Source organism: Cervus elaphus, chromosome 22 (genome assembly GCF_910594005.1).
Source record: "Cervus elaphus chromosome 22, mCerEla1.1, whole genome shotgun sequence".
Lineage (NCBI taxonomy): Eukaryota > Metazoa > Chordata > Mammalia > Artiodactyla > Cervidae > Cervus > Cervus elaphus.
The window spans coordinates 18,867,174-18,885,962 of NC_057836.1; the positions used below are offsets into that span (position 1 = coordinate 18,867,174).

The following is an 18,789-nucleotide window of genomic DNA, read 5'->3' on the forward strand; positions in this document are numbered from 1 at the left end:
TGCACCAGAGAATGGCCCCCAATCACTAGAACTAGAGCAGATCACATGCACAGTAATGAAGGCCCAGTGCAGCCAAAAATAAATAAACACATAAAATGAAAATAAAAACCTTTAGCTGTATTAGTCTTACTGCTTCCATGATGGCTCCAGTAATTCCCATGTACTGACACAGATGAAACATTCCGTCTTTGCTCTGGAGGAACTGTGCCTCCTTAGATTTCAGGCTGTTTAGTTGACTTAACTTTGACTCAGCTCTCTGATTCAACTTTTTGGTTCAAGAAAAGCTGTGATCTTGTAGTTTGTCTTGCTTTTCCTAATTGGCATTTTTGCAACCATAGAGGAAGTGGACATTTCTAAAAATTAATTTGTCTTGCTATTTCCTCCTCCCACCCCTGCAATTAGTATTGCGAACAATTCTGTTTGTCACAAAACCATTATTTTAAATAGCTGAACAGTATTAATTTATATTACTATGGTAACGTTTTCAACCTAACTCATATTATTAGGCATTATAATAGACTATGTATTTTTTCCCCCAGCATCTTTACCCCAACCCTCTTCTTTCATTAGAGGGTTTCTTGTCTCCAAGTTGTTGTGGTTCGATGGGGCTGTCAATCACAGTAAGCCATAACGCTGGCCTCAGAATGACCCAAGAACTCCCTATCATGGTATAAGTAAGCAAGTACGTTCAGTTGTGTCTGACTCTTTTGCAACCCCATGGACTGTAGCCCACCAGGCTCCTCTGTCCATGGAATTCTCCAGGCAAGAATACTGGGGTGGGTAGCCATTCCCTTCTCCAGCGGATATTCCTGACCCAGATATTGAACCTAAGTCTCCTGCATTGCAGGCATATTCTTTACCATTAGTGTCACTTGGGAAGCCCTATCATAGTATCCTGGCTACAATAGTTGATTCAGAAGTGAGTGTGTGAAAGAAGGAAAAAAATCTTTCTTTAGAAATTTATATAACTTAAATGAAAATTTTTGTCCACTGAAATCCTAGAGCTGAAGGAATATGGATTGAGGATGTGCAGTTGCCATCTTCCTCATCACTTAAAGTAAATCCTCTGTGTGGCAGGAGATGAGCAAATAAGATGGAAAAATTGGGGGTGGGTGAAATTAATCCTGGCAGAATCAAGGCTCCAATTCCAGGTGATAAAGTTTTCAGAGTTTCTCTGATTCAGTTCTTTCTTTCTTTTTAAAAATATTTTTATTTGTTGGGTCTTAGTTGCTCAGGATATTTGATCTTTGTTACTGCTTGCAGGTTGAACTATAAAGAAAGTTGAGCACTGAAAAAATTGATTCTTTTGAACTGTGGTGTTGGAGAAGACTCTTGAGAGTCCCTTGGACTACAAGGAGATCCAACAAGTCCATCCTAAAGGAAATCAGTCCTGAATATTCATTGGAAGGACTGATGCTAAAGCTGAAACTCCCATACTTTGGCCACCTGATGCAAAGAACTGACTCATTTGAAAAGACCCTGATGCTGGGAAGGATTGAAGGCAGGAGGAGAAGGGGACAACAGAGGATGAGATGGTTGGATGGCATCTCCGACTCAATGGACATGAGTTTGAATAAACTCTGGGAGTTGGTGATGGATAGAGGCCTGACATGCTGTAGTTCATGGGGTCACAAAGAGTCTGACATGAATGAGCGACTGAACTGAACTGAACTACTGCTTGAAGGATCTTTAGTTGCCGCATCTGGGATCTAGCTCCCTGAGCAGAGATTGAACCTGGCCCTGTGCATTGGGAGCATGGAGTCTTAGCCATTGGACCACCAGGGAAGTTCTCATTCTTTCTTTATGTCTGAAAAGTTTACGTTTGAGTCACTCAGTCATGTCCAACTCTTGGTGACCCAATGGACCATAGCATGTCAGGCTACTCTGTCCACGGATTTTTCCAGGCAAGAATACTGGAGTGGATAGCCATTCCCTTCTCCCAGGGATATTCCCAATCCCGGGATTGAACCCGTGTCCCCTGCATTGCAGGCAGATTCTTTACCATCTGAATCACCAGGAAAACCCTTTTTTTATGTCTTATTCTCCCCAGTTATTAAAAACTCTTTTTTGTTTAAGTAGGCTTGATTCAGATTGGTCACTGGTGTTAGAAAGTATCCTAACTAATTTATACTTTAGGTGGCTTTCAAGTCTTGCCATTATAAAGAGCACTGGGAAGAAACTCAGTGGATATATTTTCTGCATACATGCCTGCTCTAGTTCCCCATAAAAAGATGTTCCCAGAATAAGAGTCATTGTGTCAAAGAATATGCAAATCAGTGAGGCTCTTGACCAGTATTGTGAAATTGCTCTCTGAAGATTGTCCAATTTATATTTCCTCTATGGTGGGTATAGTTTCGTATTTTCATACAGTCATGATAATAGTGAATAGTATTTTAAAAAAATCCACCATTTGGTTAACGCCTACTGCTTTGAATTGATACACTTCCACACCTGTTTCCAAATACGTCTTAATAGAATAATAAGAAGAGGGAAAAAAAAGATCAAATGTGAATGGGAATTTGGAAAGAAATCAGAAGGAAAGGGAAGGACCTCAAATGTGTTCTAAGAGGTTTACCGCTGTGAATACATCAGCCCTGGTTTTTCCCCTAAACAGGTTTTTGAGACTGGCTGAGCCAGTATGAATGTTTCGGGAAGAAATAAATTTTAAGAAGTGAATAGAAGCCCTACCCTGGTATACCACCTCCGCCTGAGGCCCCAAAAGGTGATTGGCTGTAACATCCTCATTGCTCCACATCCTACCTGGGGGGTTAATATATATATATGCTACAGGGGGTGAGCCAACCTCTGGCTCCTGCTCCTGAGGACTCTGTTACCCACAAAGATGTGGGCTCAGCTCCTTCTAGGAATATTAGCCCTGTTGCCAGCCTCGGCAGGAAAATTTCTCCCGTAAGTGCTTGGTGTGTCAGGTGTGATTTAGGGTAGGTGGCATCTTCATCCATCTTTCTAAGACATAACAATGGGGGGGGGGAGGCAGGAGATAACTTTTGGTTTATTTTAATGCCCTTTCATCTTTTTCTTTCTTTGGTTTTATTTCTCCTTTACCTAGAGAGAAAAGCTAAGATGCCAAGAAGAAACTTTAAAATATATGATAATATCAAAATACAGTAGCCTCCCACTGCCCTGATCTCTGTTGTTGTTCTGGTTGTTCAGTTCTTCTTGCTCTTTCTTTATGTCTGAAAAGTGAAAGTGTGAGTCACTCAGCCATGTCCGACTCTTTGTGACCCCATGGACTGCAGACTCCAGGCTTCCCTGTCCTTCACCATCTCCTGGAGCTTGCTCAAACTCATGTCCATTGAGTTGGTGATCCCATCTGACCATTTCAACCTCTCCTTCTCCTCCTGCCTCTAATCTTTCCCAGATTCAGGGTCTTTTCCAATGAGTGGGCTCTTCGCATCAGGTAGCCAGAGTATTGGAGCTTCAGCTTCAGCATCAGTCCTTCCAATGAATATTCTCGGTTGATTTCTTTTTGGATTGATTTCCTTTAGAATTGACTGGCTTGGTCTGCTTGCAGATCCCAAATAGAACTCACTTCCTTCTTGGTACCCTGTGCCTAGGTTCTCCATGGTGGCCTATGGTGGGGCGGGGGGGAGGAGTGTGAGTATAAGGCTGAGTTATTTTTTATTTTTCTCCTTCTCCCTTATAGAAAATAAGGCTCATAATGGCAGGTGCTTTGTCTCTTTAATTCATTGCTACACGCTGAGTACTCAGGATAGGGATTAATTAATTTTGCATTGAATAGATGAGTCATTAGTGCCCTGAAATCCTTTTGCTTCTTTAGTAGAAGTATAGTTTTGATGGCTCAGATGGTAAAGAATCCACCTGCAATGCAGGAGACCTGCGTACGATCCCTGGGTTGGGAAGATCCCCTGGAGAAGGGAATGGCTACCCACTCTAGTATTCTTGCCTGGAGAATCCCATGGACAGATGAGCCTGGTGGTCTACAGTCATGGGGTTGCAAAAAGCCAGAGAGACAACTTAGTGACTAACACTTTTTCACTTTCTTTAGTAGAAACTATCTGGTGACATTACCAGCCCATCTTAAGTTCCCCTCTACTCAGAGGGTTTGCTTGGATCTGAGTCCTGGGTACAACAATGTAAAATTCACTGTTACTCTGGAGACCAAGGGCAAGACTCACACATTGCTCCAACAGTTTGGACTAAAGACGAGACACTTACATTGCTCGTCCTTTTTGGTGAGTACAGGCTTAGCCCAACTCTCGTCCTCAGTTTTCCTATTCTCCTCCCTGGATGCGCTATAATTTGTCTTTAAGTATGTTTTCTGTTATCTTACTTTTTGCCATGGCTTCTAAACTCATCTCTCATCAACTTCAATTCCTGGCCATAACTTCTGATACTATTCTCTGGTAACATTTTTTTTTCCTTCTTTTTAAAAATTTTTTTTAAATTACAGAAATGTATGATAGCACATTGACAGGTGACTTGGAAAATACAGAACAAAGTTACATAGAGTTCCACGACATATTACAATTATTTTTCTAAGTAGATAAATTAAGATTTTTACTTGGAGTTTTAATATCAGATTTCTGGCAACTTTCTCATGGCTTCAACCTTGCCACCCCCATCAACTCATTCCTTTCCTTTTACTCTCCCTCCTGGGTTGAGACTAGTTGATTCTGTCCTTTCCCCACTCCCACCCCCGGTCTCCTGATTCTCTCCAGAGCTTTCCCCTGTCTTGCCCAGGTACCACTTCCTTCCGGTGGCACAGAAGAAGTAGCCACCGTCCGGGTGAGAGGAATTGGAAATAACGTCTACTTTGAGGAGAAGAAAAAGGTTCTGATTCAGAGGCAGCAGAATGGCATCTTTATACAAACTGACAAACCTATCTACAGCCCAGGGCAGGAAGGTAAGTGGCACACAGGTGGGATGAGACAAAAGCCAGGGCGTATCTTCACACATTCGTAGAAGGGCTTTGCGGATTGGTGGTAGCCCCATGGACCGAGGATAGACGGAAGGATGGAGGAAGCCTGGAGGGATACAGGGTTATAGGGGCTGAATGCAGGCAGTGCTGCCCAAGCAAAAGAGTAGTAGGTGGAGTTGCTACTGTGTGTGTGTGTGTGTGTGTGTAAAACAAAATACAGGGAATTCCCTGGCAGTCTAGTGGTTAAGACTCCGCATTCTCACTATCGTGGGTCCAGGTTCAATCCCTGGCTGGAGAACAAAGACCCTACAAGACCCAATGAGTGGCCAAAAAATTCCAAATAAGCAAATAAGTAAAACAAAATACAGATTTCTCCTGGAAAGGAATTTGGCGGGTGTAACTGGATCACTGGGTTCATAGCAAGCTGCCAGTATAAGAATCAGAAAACAATCAAGGGCATTTGGCCCAAGCCCTAGGATTTATATTTGCTCCCTCTTCCTTTGAAGCGGATTCCATCCTGAACTTTCAAAGTCAGGAGCTGTGACTGCTGGGGCGTTAGCTGTCTCTCAGACTAGGTTTTATTTCAAAAGCAAAACCTGGTAGGATTTTGCTGACTCAGAAGTATGTATGAGAAAGCAAAAGGGTGGAAGAAAGAAAGATTCTGAGAGGTGGGGGAGGGGGAAAATCCCTTTTGTTGATGACACCCATTTCCTTCTAGTGCGTTTCCGTATCGTCACCCTCACCAGCACCTTTGTTCCAGTGAATGACCAGGTAAGAGTTTCATTGGGAAGCAGGACCTGGCAAGGCAACACATGAGGGCAGACTGGAGAATGAGGGAGGAGAGATTCTTTCCAGGGGAGGAGGCCCTTTAGAAGCAGAACACTTGTGGGTTCTACAGTCAGGGAGCTCATCCAAACCTCCCAGGCCTCACCTGCTTGAAAGCAGGCAGCGGCATCTCACTCTCAGGCTTGACATCTGAAAGCATCGATTAGGTTAACATTCTTAAGAGACGGTTCCATTTGCCTCTGTTAAGTAAGTTTTTTTGAAATGTCCAGACTTTCCCTCCAGGAGTGACACCTAGTGGCTCTGCAGTTCAAATACTAAGAAGTAATTCAGGAATGCTTTTAACAAAAAGAAGACATAAGGATCTTTTTTCTTCTTCTTCTCCTTCTTTTTTTTTTTTTTAACTACGAGGCAAGGTAATTTATAGTATAGACAATTTTCTTAAGCAACGTTCTGTGCCAAAGGTAAAAATGCGGTAACATTTGGCAAATACTTAAATTTTCCTCGAACAATTCGATCACTAGAATCATAAGTCATATGATTTGGTTTGCTCTGAACTTAGGGCTTGTGTCATTTCTATACACGTTAGAAGTGCTGGGTTGGCCAAAAAGTTCGTTTGGATTTTATACACCATCTTACGAACTTTTGGCCCAACCCAATACCTCTCAGACACCCCCAGCTGCCTTCTTTCTCCTTCAGTTACAGCCCATGTATTCAAATGAAAATTTTAAAGATAATCATGGCGAAAGCATTGCTTATATTCCATCTCCATGTTCCCAGGCTGCTGTTTCCTTTCTTGATGTACAGGGAGGCTATAAGCTTATTGTTGATCAGTAGCCTTCTCCAACCACTACTTTCTTTCCTGATTTGGAATTCATTTTAGTATCTCCTTCCTATCACCTGTATTCTTTCCTGATCACTTCGGTATAATATTAAGTTGTTGTTTAGTCATTCAGTCATGTCCGACTCTTTGTGACCCCATGGACTGTAGCCCACCAGGCTCCTCTGTCCATGGGATTCTCTAGGCAAGAATACTGGAGTGGGTTGCCATTTCCTTTTCCAGGGGATCTTCCCGACACAAGGATGAATCCCAGTATTCTGTTTGGCAGGCAGATTCTTTACCACTGAGCACCTTGGAAGCCTTTATTCTAGAGCTGGGATGAGGATCAGTTCAGTTCAGTTGATTAGTTGTGTCCGACTCTTTGCAACCCCACGGACTGCGGCACGCCAGGCTTCCCTGTCCATCACCAACTAGAGGCCAAGGGTCAAAGTGTGGCCACAGCTAGAGTTATTTTAGACTCTACTGCCCGCTGGATATCGATCTCATTAGCTCTTTCGTTGTCTTGCCTCTGTTCAAATTGTGCTGAATTACAGGTGCTGTGATTTCTGAACTTCTCTGCTCTCTTTCTGTTGTCAAATTACTCTTCTCTCCACATACCATTTCTCTAGTCAGTCCCCACTCTAAGTTGCAACTTGGAGCCCTGAAAATCTGAGACACTGAATTTGGAACTCCAAATGAAACATTGCAATTAACTAAAAATGTTTTACTAAGAAATGGAGTGGTAGGACTTCCCTGGTGGTCCAGCAGCTAAGACTTCATGCTTCCAATGCAGGGGGGCCCAGGTTCGATCCCTGGTCAGAGAACTAGATCCCGCATGTGGCAACTAAGAGTTTGAATGCTGTAGTTAAAGATCCCATATGCTGTAGTTAAGGATTCCCACATGCTTGAACTAAGACCTGGCACAGCCAAATAATTTTTTTTTTTTTTTTTTTAAAGAAGGGGAGTGACAAAAATTGTGAGTTTACAGAGCTCAATATTTCGTCCTCAAGCAACAAAAGTATACGGGTAGTAACTGATTGTATCTAGCTTTGTTGCTATACCTAGTTATTCAGAAACCTCAGGTAGCTTCCAGTGAAAATGCTACCTTTCTGGTTGAACACTTACTGGTGTCCAAATCTGCTTCTTGACTCTTTAAAAAAAATGATTTTGTTCTTGGAGGAACTGGTTTTTTTCCCCCCTAGAATTTATAGCAATGGCAGTAATCTCAGTGACACTTGCCTCCTTATCGTGTATATAGCTAGGTTTGTGCATGTCCTGTTCTTCCCTTTAGGAAGAGGGGCAGAATGTCCCCCCCTCATATCCCCCAGCGCCAAATGTACCACTTGGGCATGTGGATTCTTTTGAGCTGAAGGCTGGGTTCACTGAGAAAAGAGCTATTATTGAGATAACTTTTTTCCTTCCAGTTTTATTGAGATGTAATTGACGTACAGCAGTGTATAAGTTTAAGGTGTACCGCATAATGATTTGACTTACATGCATCATGAAATAATGACCATAATAAGTCTAGTGAACATCTGTCATCTCATATGAGAACCTGCCTGCTATGTAGGAGTCGCAGGTTTGATGCCTGGGTCGGAAAGATCCCTTGGGGGAGGGAGTGGCAACCCACTCCAGTATTCTTGCCGGGAAAATCCCGTGGACAGAAAGCCAGGCAGGCTACAGTCCATGGGGTTGTGAAAGAGTTGGGCACGACCTAGTGACTAAACAACACTCATCTTATATAGATACGAAACTAAAGAAATAGAAGACAATATTTTTCCTTGCGATGAGTAGTCCCATTTAAAAAATTTTGCTTGTGTTCCCCTTACCTGAGGAGACATCTCCAATAAAATATTACCAAGGCCAATGTCAAAGAGTTTACTGCTTATATTTTCTTCGAGAAGTTTTATGGTTTCAGTTTGATTGTTTAGTAACATATTGGTTAGACTCAATGTGTTTGGGGTTTTTTTTTGTTGTTGTTGTAGTTGATTTTTAATCTCATAGTGTTGTGGTTGAAAAAGATTCTTGATATGATTTCAGTTTTCTTAAGTTTACTGACTTTTTGTATTCCATCATGTGTCTATCATGTCACAGTATTCCATTTGCACTTGAAAAGAATGAATATTCTGCTTTGGGATGAAATATTCTATATTATATAGAATGTTCATTTGGTCTAATAAATTTCCAAAGGCCATTGTTTACTTACTGAGTTTCTCTCTGAATGCCTTGTCCATTGATGTACATGGGGTGTTAAAGTCCCCTACTATCATTGTGCGACTGTTAATCTCTCCCTTTATGTCTGTTAATGTTTGCTTCCTTTAGGTGCCTGTATCTTTTAAAAAGAATATCTTAAAATATTATTATAACATCTGAGGAAATTAACAAAAGTTATTTAATATCATTCATATAATATTCATTTCTAAGTTTTCCAACTAACACATTTTTTTTTCCAAACTAAGCTTTGATCAGATTCATGCATTATATTTGGTGGTTACACTTAAAATTTTTCTCATATTCTAAACTAATCCCCCCTATTTTCTTATTAGCTTGACTTTTTTGAAGAGAGGGAGAGAGAGGTGATGTCAGGCTAGATAACTTATAGAATGTTCCCATTATGGAATATGATATTTACTTTTGAGGAAGCCTAGGTGGCAGGGCTTCCCAGGTGGCGCTAGTGAAAAAAAAAAAAAAAAAAAAAAGACCTCGCCTGTCAATGCTGGAGGCAAAAGAGATGCAGGTTGATCCCTGGGTGGGGAAGATCCCCTGGAGAAGGGAATGGCTACCCACTCCAGTATTCTTGCCTGGAGAATCTCATGGACGGAGGAGCCTGGCGGGCTATGGTCCACAGAGTCTCACAGAGTTGAATACAACTGAAGCAACTTAGCGTAGCAGCATGGTTGTCTTATGGAACACTCAGTATTCTTGATTTGCCTGATTACTTCTTACTGTGTCATACAGCTTGTTCTTTTATCTTCTGAAGGCAGTTCTGAAGTCTTAATTGGATTTAAACTAAACTTTTGGTAAAAATATTTGGTTAAAAAGAGATAATGTTGGGGACCTCAAATATATCACTTCAGGAGGTACATAATATCAGGTTGTCCCATTATTAATGGTGGTGAGTTTGATTACTTAGTTAGGGTGATGGCAGACTTATTTCTCCGGTGGTAAGATGTGTCATTTTTAAAAAAATTAACAAGTAATTTGGGGTGACACTTTGACACCGAGCACAAGGACTCATTCTCCAATTAAACCTAGTGGTTTTAATGTCCATTTGCTTGAGGAAATGACGCATGATCCTTTGATGGAGCTACTTTAAACATTTTTAAAAAATTATTTTGCACTGCTTGAAAGTAAGATTCTTGCCCACTGGTGTTCAGAAAAGTAGAGGAGGAGGCTAGGAGATAGTTGGCTCCCAAGAAGAAGTTCAAATATGAGGGAGTCTCCAGAGAATGAGATGGTGGATAGCATCACCATGATTTGATGGACATGAATCTGAGCAAACTCTGGGAGACAGTGAAGGACAAGGGAGCCTGAAGTGCTGCAGTCCATGGGGTCGCAGAGTCAGACACAAGTTAGCAACTGAACAACAACCTGCACCACAAGATACTGATACTTTCTTTTAGGACATGTTGTGGAAAAACTCAGTCACAGAGCACTGAAGGATGCTGAGGGTCAGAAGTTTCATTTCTTCAAAGTTTTTGGAGACTGGCAATTCCTTTAGGAAAGCTCTTCTTTCTCCTTTCCCAACCAATAAGTCTTTGCCCCGTTGTTACTCTTACCAAGGCGCAAAAGAGCCATTTTAGAAAGGAAGGGGTAGGCAACAGAGAGAGAGGCCTTTGTGAACTTTTTGCTTTCAGCAAGCCTACCCTTATTGCTAGTGCTACTTTAACCCTTATTATCTGGTTTTCCTTTTCAGTACTCCATTGTGGAACTGCAGGTAAGTAGAAGTTTCTTTCTTTCTTGCTGTCCTCTGTGGAGAAGGTGGTTGGTGCTAAGCCCCAAAACCAGCAACAACCGTGGGATCTTGGCCCAGAGCCTGAGACTTTGCACCGATTCCACCTGAGCTGTTCCTGTTCTTTTGCCTCTGCCCAGCCCGCCCCTCAACCTCTGTAAATAAGACAGCAACCTCTATAGTGACGAACATCCCTATTCTGATTCCTGCAACTTCTCTGTGCTGTGTCAGTCCAGCAGAGCTTGGTTCGGTACTCCTCTTAGTCTTTGGGATGGCTAATATCACAGACACTCAGCCACTGAACATGACAAGGATACCTGTGAGAAGTGTTAAGAAAGAGGCAATTCCTCACAGTACCCCCTCCATTTTTCCATCAAATTACTTCTCTTTCAGGTATCTTACAGTCAGTCCTTCAGAGTTACCTGTCTTAAGGGACCAAGCATTAGCCTTCTTTGTAAAGAACATCTTACATAAAGCATGTTATCCTGGATAACATTCTGAAACTGGATAACATTTCAAAGAACCTAGTCTAACTATTTGAATCCACCAAGGACCCTTTTCTTCCTGGACGCAGACCACAGGGGTCATGAACAGTGGGTGGGATTCTTTACCCGCTTTTTGCTTCTTTACCTGCTTTCTGCAGTGCAGGGTGGGAATCAAAGAGGCAGGCATGTCATGAGATTTTTTCTTCTTGCGTACAGGATCCAAATAACAATAGGATTGCACAGTGGCTGAACGTGGTGCCCAACCAAGGCATCGTAGACCTGTCCTTCCAGCTAGCACCAGAGGCAACGCTGGGCACCTATAGTGTGGCCGTGGGTGATGGCAAAACGTTTGGCACCTTCAGTGTGGAAGAATATGGTAGGTGGGAGAATTAGTAGGTCAGAGGGTTGGACATGATCTTGTGTAAAAACAAGCAAAGGTCAAGTGAAACTTACTATGGAACTAGGTCAAAGATGGCAGATTTTACTTCCAGTGGAGCCTCATCACCAATCCAATGGACATGAACTTGGGCGAACTCTGGGAGATGATGAGGGACAGGGAAGCCTGGTGTACTGCAGTCCATGGGGTTGCAAAGAGTCAGACACGACTTGGTGACTGAACAACAACAATAATATACACTCACTGTTACACATTAGCATAAGCTAAGTGATACACCCACTAGTGCCATGACAGTTCCCAGGCTGACCATTAGAGATAAGAAAGTGGGCTGTGAACCAGCCTAGAAATCTCCATCTCTTCCCCCAAATAGTTGGATTACTCTTCCCGCTCATTAGCCTATGAAATTTTTGCTGTTGTTTAGTTGCTAAGTCATGTCCAACTATTTGGTGATCCCATGGACTATAGCCCTCCAGGCTCCTCTGTTGGTGGGATTTCCCAGGTAAGAATACTGGAGTGGGTTGCCATTTCTTTCTCCAGGGGATCTTCCTGACCAAGGGGTCAAACCAGCATCTCCTGCATTGGTAGGTGGATTCTTTACTGCTGAGCCAGCAGGGAAGCCCAGCCTATGAAATTACCCAGCCCATACAAACTAACCATCCCATATTTTCATGCCTCTCCCTTTCTGAGATGGCCCACACTCTGTCTGTGGTGTGTGTTTCTCTTTAAATAAATCTAATTCTTACCTTTAAAAAAAAGGGATTATTTATTCATGTTAGTGCTAAATCAGTAACTTTGGGAGGATCTTACCTTAATAATGCACCATTAATTCAATTAGCTGGGCTTCCCTGGTGGCCCTAGTGGTAAAGAATCCTCCTACCAATGCAGGAGTTCCGGGTTCCATCCCTGGATCAGGAAGATCTCCTGAAGTAGGAAATGGTACCCCACTCCAGTTTATTCTTGCCTGGAAAATTCCAAGGACAGAGAAGTCTACAGTCCATGGGGCTGCAAAGAGTTGAATGTGATTGAGCAATTTAATTAGATAATTAATTATCACTGTTTTATACCCCTCTGTTCACTACCTGTGTAGTCAAACTTTCTTCCTCTTCATTTTCCATCTCTCCACTCTTTCCAGTGCTGCCTAAGTTTAAGGTGGAAGTGGTGGAACCTAAACAGTTATCTGTGGCGGAAGACTCTTTCTTAGTAAAAGTTTGTTGTAGGTAAGAATAAAGTTCTGGATCCACTGAGGATGAAAGCTATATTGAGAGATGTTGTGATCGAGTATTATGGGGAGAGGATTGTGGAGGTAGTGGTTAAATCTTGTGATGTTTTATGTGGCTCAGAGTCACAAGTTCCGCAAAAACATACTTCTTTTTAAAAATTGTTTTTTATGTGGACCATTTTTTAAAAAGTCTTTATTGACATCTGTTACAATATTGCTTCTGTTTTATGTTTTGGTTTTTTGGCCATGAGGCATGTGGGATCTTAGTTCCCAGACCAGGGATTGAACCCGCACCCTCTGCATCAGAAGGTGAAGTCTTAACCACTGAACCACCAGGGAAATCCCAGGGACACATTATCTAATTGCATTTTTGTGCTTATTTTCCTCTGCTTTCTCAGCTGGCATTATTGGTTTAGAGCCTACTGTGTGTAGAGCACAGTATTGAATCCCATGGGAAGTAGGAGTAAGGAAAAAGAAAGACACTGCTGTCCTTTGGGTGGCTTTTATTGTGCAATGGCAATACTCTAAAGCTTTAAGTAAAGCGGAGATGTGAATGAGAGCTGGAGAAAGGTGGGACTGTCAGAGCACTTTCTGAGACGGGCATGTGAAAGAAAGGAAAAGTGTTTAGGGGAGGAGGGCCTGGATCACAGGTGGACTTGCCTCACTCTGACTCCTCATGCTTTTCTGGGTTAGGTACACCTATGGAAAGCCCATGCAAGGAGTAGCGCACGTATCGGTGTGTCAAAAGCCATATATTTACCGGTATCTGGATCCAGAACGGGAACATTTACCTGACAGATGCAAGAATGTCTCTGGACAGGTGAGTAAAACAGGATGTAGAAAAGGAAACTTATTCCTATGTCTTAAAGAGTAAGTATGTAGGTACCAATATAGAAAGGTGGTTAAAAACACCCAAAGTAGAAATAATTTCATGTGATTAGTACCCCAGTTCTAAAGAACACAGAAGTCTTTTTACCCCCCAAAGATAAAGCTCTTTTAGAATCTGCCTTGGGATCAAGAGATTAACCTAAACCCTTAGAAGATAACAATTCTTCTATTCTGAAGGTGGTTCTTTCCTCCATCTCATATCTTGGAACTTCCAAGTCATGTATGGGTGGGTGTATGCTTCATGTTGTGGAATACTTTTTCTATTTTAAAGATGGAGAAACTGGGAATTCCCTGGAGGTCCAGTGGTTAGGACTCCATGCTTTCATTGCCAAAGGCCCAGGTTCAATCTCTAGTTGGGGAACTAAGATCTCATAAGCCATGTGGGACAAAAAAAAAAAAATTGAGAAACTGAAGTATAGAGTTAAGAAACTATTTTCTTCTACAGGACATCATGAGTTAGAAGTAGAGATAAGGGTCTTCCCTGGTGGTCCAGTGGTAAGAATCTGCCTTCTGATGCAGAGTATGTGGGTTCAATCCCTGATCAGGGAACTAAAGATTCCACATGCTGCTCAGCAGCTAAGCCTGGGAGCCATAACTATTGAATCCTGCACCACGACTAGAGAGCCCGTGTGCCCTAGAGCCTGTAAACCCAAACAGATAGCCTGTGCGCTGCAATGGAAGATCTCCTGTGTCATACCTAAGACCAATGCAGCCAAGTAAATAAATAAATTAAAAAAGAAGTAGAGATTAGGTTATTCACCCTCTTTCTTCCTCTCTCTCTCTCTCTGATTGCCTCACTAGATTGACAAAACAGGATGCATCTCAACTTCTGTGGCCATGTCTATGTTCAACCTCACTGGGTATTTTTACAGACAAGACATCAATATCATGGCTACTATGGTGGAGGAAGGGACAGGTAAGTGGGATGCTCCTTGGTTCATTAAGAAAAGGGAAAGGAAAAGAATTGTCCAAGAGAGAGACCCTGTATAGTCAAAGCTATGGTTTTTCCAGTAGTCATGTATGGATGTGAGAGTTGGACCATAAACAAGGCTGAGACCCAAAGAATTGATGATTTCAAATGGTGGTGCTGGAGAAGACTCTTAAGAGTCCCTTGGACTGCAAGGAGATCAAACCAGTCGATCCTAAAGGAAATCAACCTTGAATATTCATCGAAAGGACTGATGCTGAAGCTGCAACACTTTTGCCACCTGATTCAAAGAACCAACTCATTGGAAAAGACCCTGATGCTGGGAAAGATTGAAGGCAGGAGGAGAAGGGGGTTGACAGGATGAGATGGTTGGATGGCATCACTTACTCAAATGGACATGAGTTTGAGCAAACTCCCGGCATTAGTGAAGGACAGGGAAGCTTGGCGTGCTGCAGTCTATGGGGTCGCAAAGAGTCGGACATGATTTAGTGACTGAACAACAACAGCAACTCGGAGGACTCAAGACTCGCCTTCATCAGTGCTTAGAAGGGGCTCCGTTCTAAGTTCACAATCAATGGGAAATGTCAGACTTCATCTGCCATCCATTCTCTATTTCCCCAAAAGTTTGGGAAGGAGGCGTTGGTTTAGATCTTTGGTCAGAATGATATTCATCTTCTCACTTCCTGTGGCACCATCCTTTCAGGTAGTCTTATGTTAAACATGAAGATGAGGATGTTAGGTATTTAGATCATCATATATCTGGTTTCCCTCTGTAGGAGTGGAGGCCAACACCACTCAGGATATATACATTTCTTCACAAATGGGATCCATGACCTTCGAAGACACCAATGATTATTATTACCCCAATTTCCCCTTCAGTGGAAAGGTATGTTGAAACTCATCTCTGCTCAGACAGAAAATGCTTAACCACCCTGTCAACTCCTTCCTGAACACATATAAACTTAGCATTTTTCTAAGTACTCTATATGTATTCACTTTAATCTGTACAACAGTCCTGAGTTAGACATTATTGGTCCCATTTTGCAGACAAAAAGGCTGAGACACAGAGAGATTAGTGAGGTTAGGTGATTTTCCCAAGGTTATACAGCTCATAAGTGGTAATTATGGTCAGAGCTAGGCAGCCTGCCTCTAGAGCAACAGTCCCCAACCTTTTTCACACCAGGGACTGCTTTTGTGGAAGATGTGGGGGGGATGGTTTCAGGATGATTCAAGTGCATCACATTTATTGTGCACTTTGTTTCTATTATTAGTACATCAGCTCTACTTCAGATCAGCAGGCATTAGATCCTGGAGGTTGGAGACCCCTGTTCTAGAGTATATGCTTAATTCCTAGCACTGTGTGTCCTTAATCTCACATGAGATGTGCCTTAAATACTAATGTGACTTCAGTGCCCCTCCCAATGCCAGGGGTTCACCTCCTCCTGTGTCAATCTTTGAATTTTAGAGCTGCAAGTTACCTGGTGAGATCATTTAGTCTGAGTTTCTGCATCTAGGCAAGGTTATATCAAACTTCCTGCCACAGAGAGCTACTTATGGCTCCTTAAGCATCGTCTTTAGAGATTTAAAAAAAAAATGGTAGTGTTTTCTCTCTGATTCCTAGCATTCCACCCCTCTCTCTATCGTCTTCACTTCCCAAATAACTGTTGAACATCATACTATTGTACATATTCAGATCTGTTATTCCTTGGTCATCTCTTCTTTAGACCAAGAGTAGATCCAGACTGTCTTAGAGCCTAAGGATTATACAATTTAGGAGTGGAAGGGAATGCTCTGTAGGAAAATGAAAGCAAAAAAATATACAGAGCTTTGGCAGGGGGGGTATGAAAATGAGGGCCCTGATGTTTCCTAAGCCAGGTGGCAAATCTACTTCTTTTTTTGTTCATTCACTTGTTTTTTTAACATTTTATTTTGTAATTGGGGTATAGCTGATTAAAAGTGTTGTGATAATTTCAGGTGAACCGCAGAGGGACTCAGGCATACACACATGTATCCATTCTCCCCCAAAGCCCCTTCCCATCCACTGTCAAGCTGCTTCTGTGTGTTTCTCGGTTCCTCGTAGATCCTCATTTCCAACCCCCTGCATCACATTTACCTTCTTCTGGACTCTTTCCTGAAGTGTCTTCTTAGAATTTTGAACCTACTCCAAACCTGACTCTAATGACCTTCACCCCTCAGATAAGAGTGAAGGGCCACGATGGCTCCCTCCTCCAGTATCATTCAGTGTATCTGGTGATTCGTGGAGAAAATGGAAATGTCAACCAGATCCTGACTACTGACAACAATGGCCTCGCTGCCTTCAATCTAGACACGGCCAATTGGAACGGGAAAAGCATTTCTCTGGAGGTAAGCACTGGGAGTCCCCCTTTCTTGCACAGAAGACCGTCTGAAGGAAAACTTCAGAATTTCCTTGTTTCTCTCTCTGCCCTCCTGGTAAGTCCATCACCCCACTTACTCACCAGTTCTGCCCTCCCCTCGACAGAAAGTTTTTCTTAGACACCACCATTTTAAATTCTGATCAAATAAATGACCCTTCAGATTAAAAAAAAAAAGATTTTTATTTCTATTAATTCATTTTATAACTTAACTGCCTCTCCACCTGGTTCTCTATTTGAAATCAGATTAGGGAGGAAAAAATGGTTTAAAATCATCTTCTTCCTCCTACTCCCCCTTTCCTTCTTCTTATTACTCATAAAAATAGCAAAGAGAATTCTAGATTTTGCACAACTTGGAAGGTTATTTGTACCAGTTATCAATTGCTGCTTTACAAACAACTTCAGGGTAATTCCCTGGCTATCCCGTGGTTAGAATGTGCTTTCACTGCTGAGGGTGACGGGTTCAATCCCTGATCGGGGAACTAAGAAACCAAAAAGAAAAAAAACAAACTATAGAACTTCAGTGTTACACAATAGGAAGTATTTACTGGTCTTGTATCTGGGTAGTCTGATGGCAGTTCTGCCCATCTTCATGGAGTTCCTTAAGTCTGTGGGCCAGTTGACTGTAGGCTTGCACTCCACATGTCTCATGATCCGCTGAGACAGTCCAGGTATACCAATAGTTCAGTGGGTAAAGAGTCCACCTGCAATGCAGAAGACACAGGGGATGTAGGTTCGATCCCTGGGTCGGGAAGATTCCCCTGGAAGAGGATATAGCAACCCACTTCAGTATTCTCGCCTGAAAAATTCCATGGACAGAGAAGCCTGGTGGGCTACAGTCCACAGAGACTCAAAGAGTCGGACACGACTGAGTGACTAAACACGTACCTATTCTCATGGCAATGAAGAGATGCAAAAGCAAAAGACATGCAAGGACTTTTCTGAGCCTCTACTTATCTCACATATTTGAATATCCATTCCCCAAAACAAATCACCTGGTGAGTCCACAGTTAGACCAAAAGGGTCTAAGATTCCTTGGTAGAGGATGATGCTATGGGGAAGGAGGAAGAACTGTAGCCCATAATGCAATCATTCAGCTACACTGCTCAAGCAAATACATACTATTTCTGTTGTGACTAATTTGCCTATTTCTGTACTTTAGGCATCACTCAATCACTCCTTCTTAGAAACGATTATTTTCAGTCTTTTTTTTGTATGTGTGACTGGCCTGTGGGATCTAGTTCCCTGACCGGGGATCAGACCCACGCCCCCTTCACTGGAAGCATGAAATCTTAACCACTGAAACACCAGGGAAGCCTGATATTGATTTATTTATTTTCAGTCTTATTATCCTCTGTATCTAGTTTTCTTATCTCTGAGATTCATTCTTTAATCTCTTAGTCAAACTTGCCTCTCCTTTGCATCAGTGTGTGAAGGTATATCATCCACAATATTCTATTACCTGACAGCTATAATTCAGCCCTTTCTTTACACCCTGACATACCAAAATGTTGCTGCAAGTAGCCACTATTATGGAGTCCTCAAACATTCTTGGTTGGACCTCTAGCGAAATATCTACATGCCACTCTTAGGCAGTACAGATTTGAGAATCACAACAGCCCTACCAGGTTGGTATAGTTGGGGTACATGCCTTTAAAGGTCTTTTTCCCCCCTCTCTCTCTTTCTCAGGGCAGGTTCCAATTGGAAGAAACATATGATCCAAAAAAAGTGCCTGGTTACTACCAAAATGCCTACCTGCACCTGCAGCCCTTCTACAACACGACTCGCAGCTTCCTTGGCATCCGCCGATTGAGTGGCATCTTGGCATGTGGCCAGCCCCAGGAAGTGCTGGTGGATTACTACATCGATCCGGCTGATGCAAAGCCTGACCAAGAAATCACCTTCTCCTACTATGTGAGACTGGGAGATGGGGGGTGGAAGGAAAGGGAATAAGGACAGTGAGTCAGAGCAAGTGAACAGTCTGGACAGAGACATAAGACAGGACTTCCCTGGTGGTCCAGCGG

General features: G+C 42.4%; 1 protein-coding gene across 2 annotated transcripts in view; it reads left to right on the forward strand.

Annotated features, from left to right (window-relative positions):
- The first annotated feature begins 2,787 nt into the window (after positions 1–2,787).
- A2ML1 (alpha-2-macroglobulin like 1) overlaps positions 2,788–18,789 on the forward strand; it is a 45,875-nt gene continuing 29,873 nt past the window's right edge. The window contains exons 1-12 of one of the 2 annotated variants that reach the window (XM_043880889.1): positions 2,788–2,907; positions 4,028–4,214; positions 4,723–4,885; positions 5,619–5,671; positions 10,420–10,440; positions 11,157–11,316; positions 12,470–12,554; positions 13,250–13,376; positions 14,246–14,360; positions 15,149–15,258; positions 16,569–16,736; positions 18,455–18,679. In XM_043880889.1, the coding sequence (XP_043736824.1) occupies positions 2,843–2,907; positions 4,028–4,214; positions 4,723–4,885; positions 5,619–5,671; positions 10,420–10,440; positions 11,157–11,316; positions 12,470–12,554; positions 13,250–13,376; positions 14,246–14,360; positions 15,149–15,258; positions 16,569–16,736; positions 18,455–18,679 (1,479 nt within the window). In that variant the 5' untranslated portion in view covers positions 2,788–2,842. The remainder of the gene's footprint in view (positions 2,908–4,027; positions 4,215–4,722; positions 4,886–5,618; positions 5,672–10,419; positions 10,441–11,156; positions 11,317–12,469; positions 12,555–13,249; positions 13,377–14,245; positions 14,361–15,148; positions 15,259–16,568; positions 16,737–18,454; positions 18,680–18,789) is intronic. The other variant, XM_043880890.1, reaches the window with a different exon arrangement.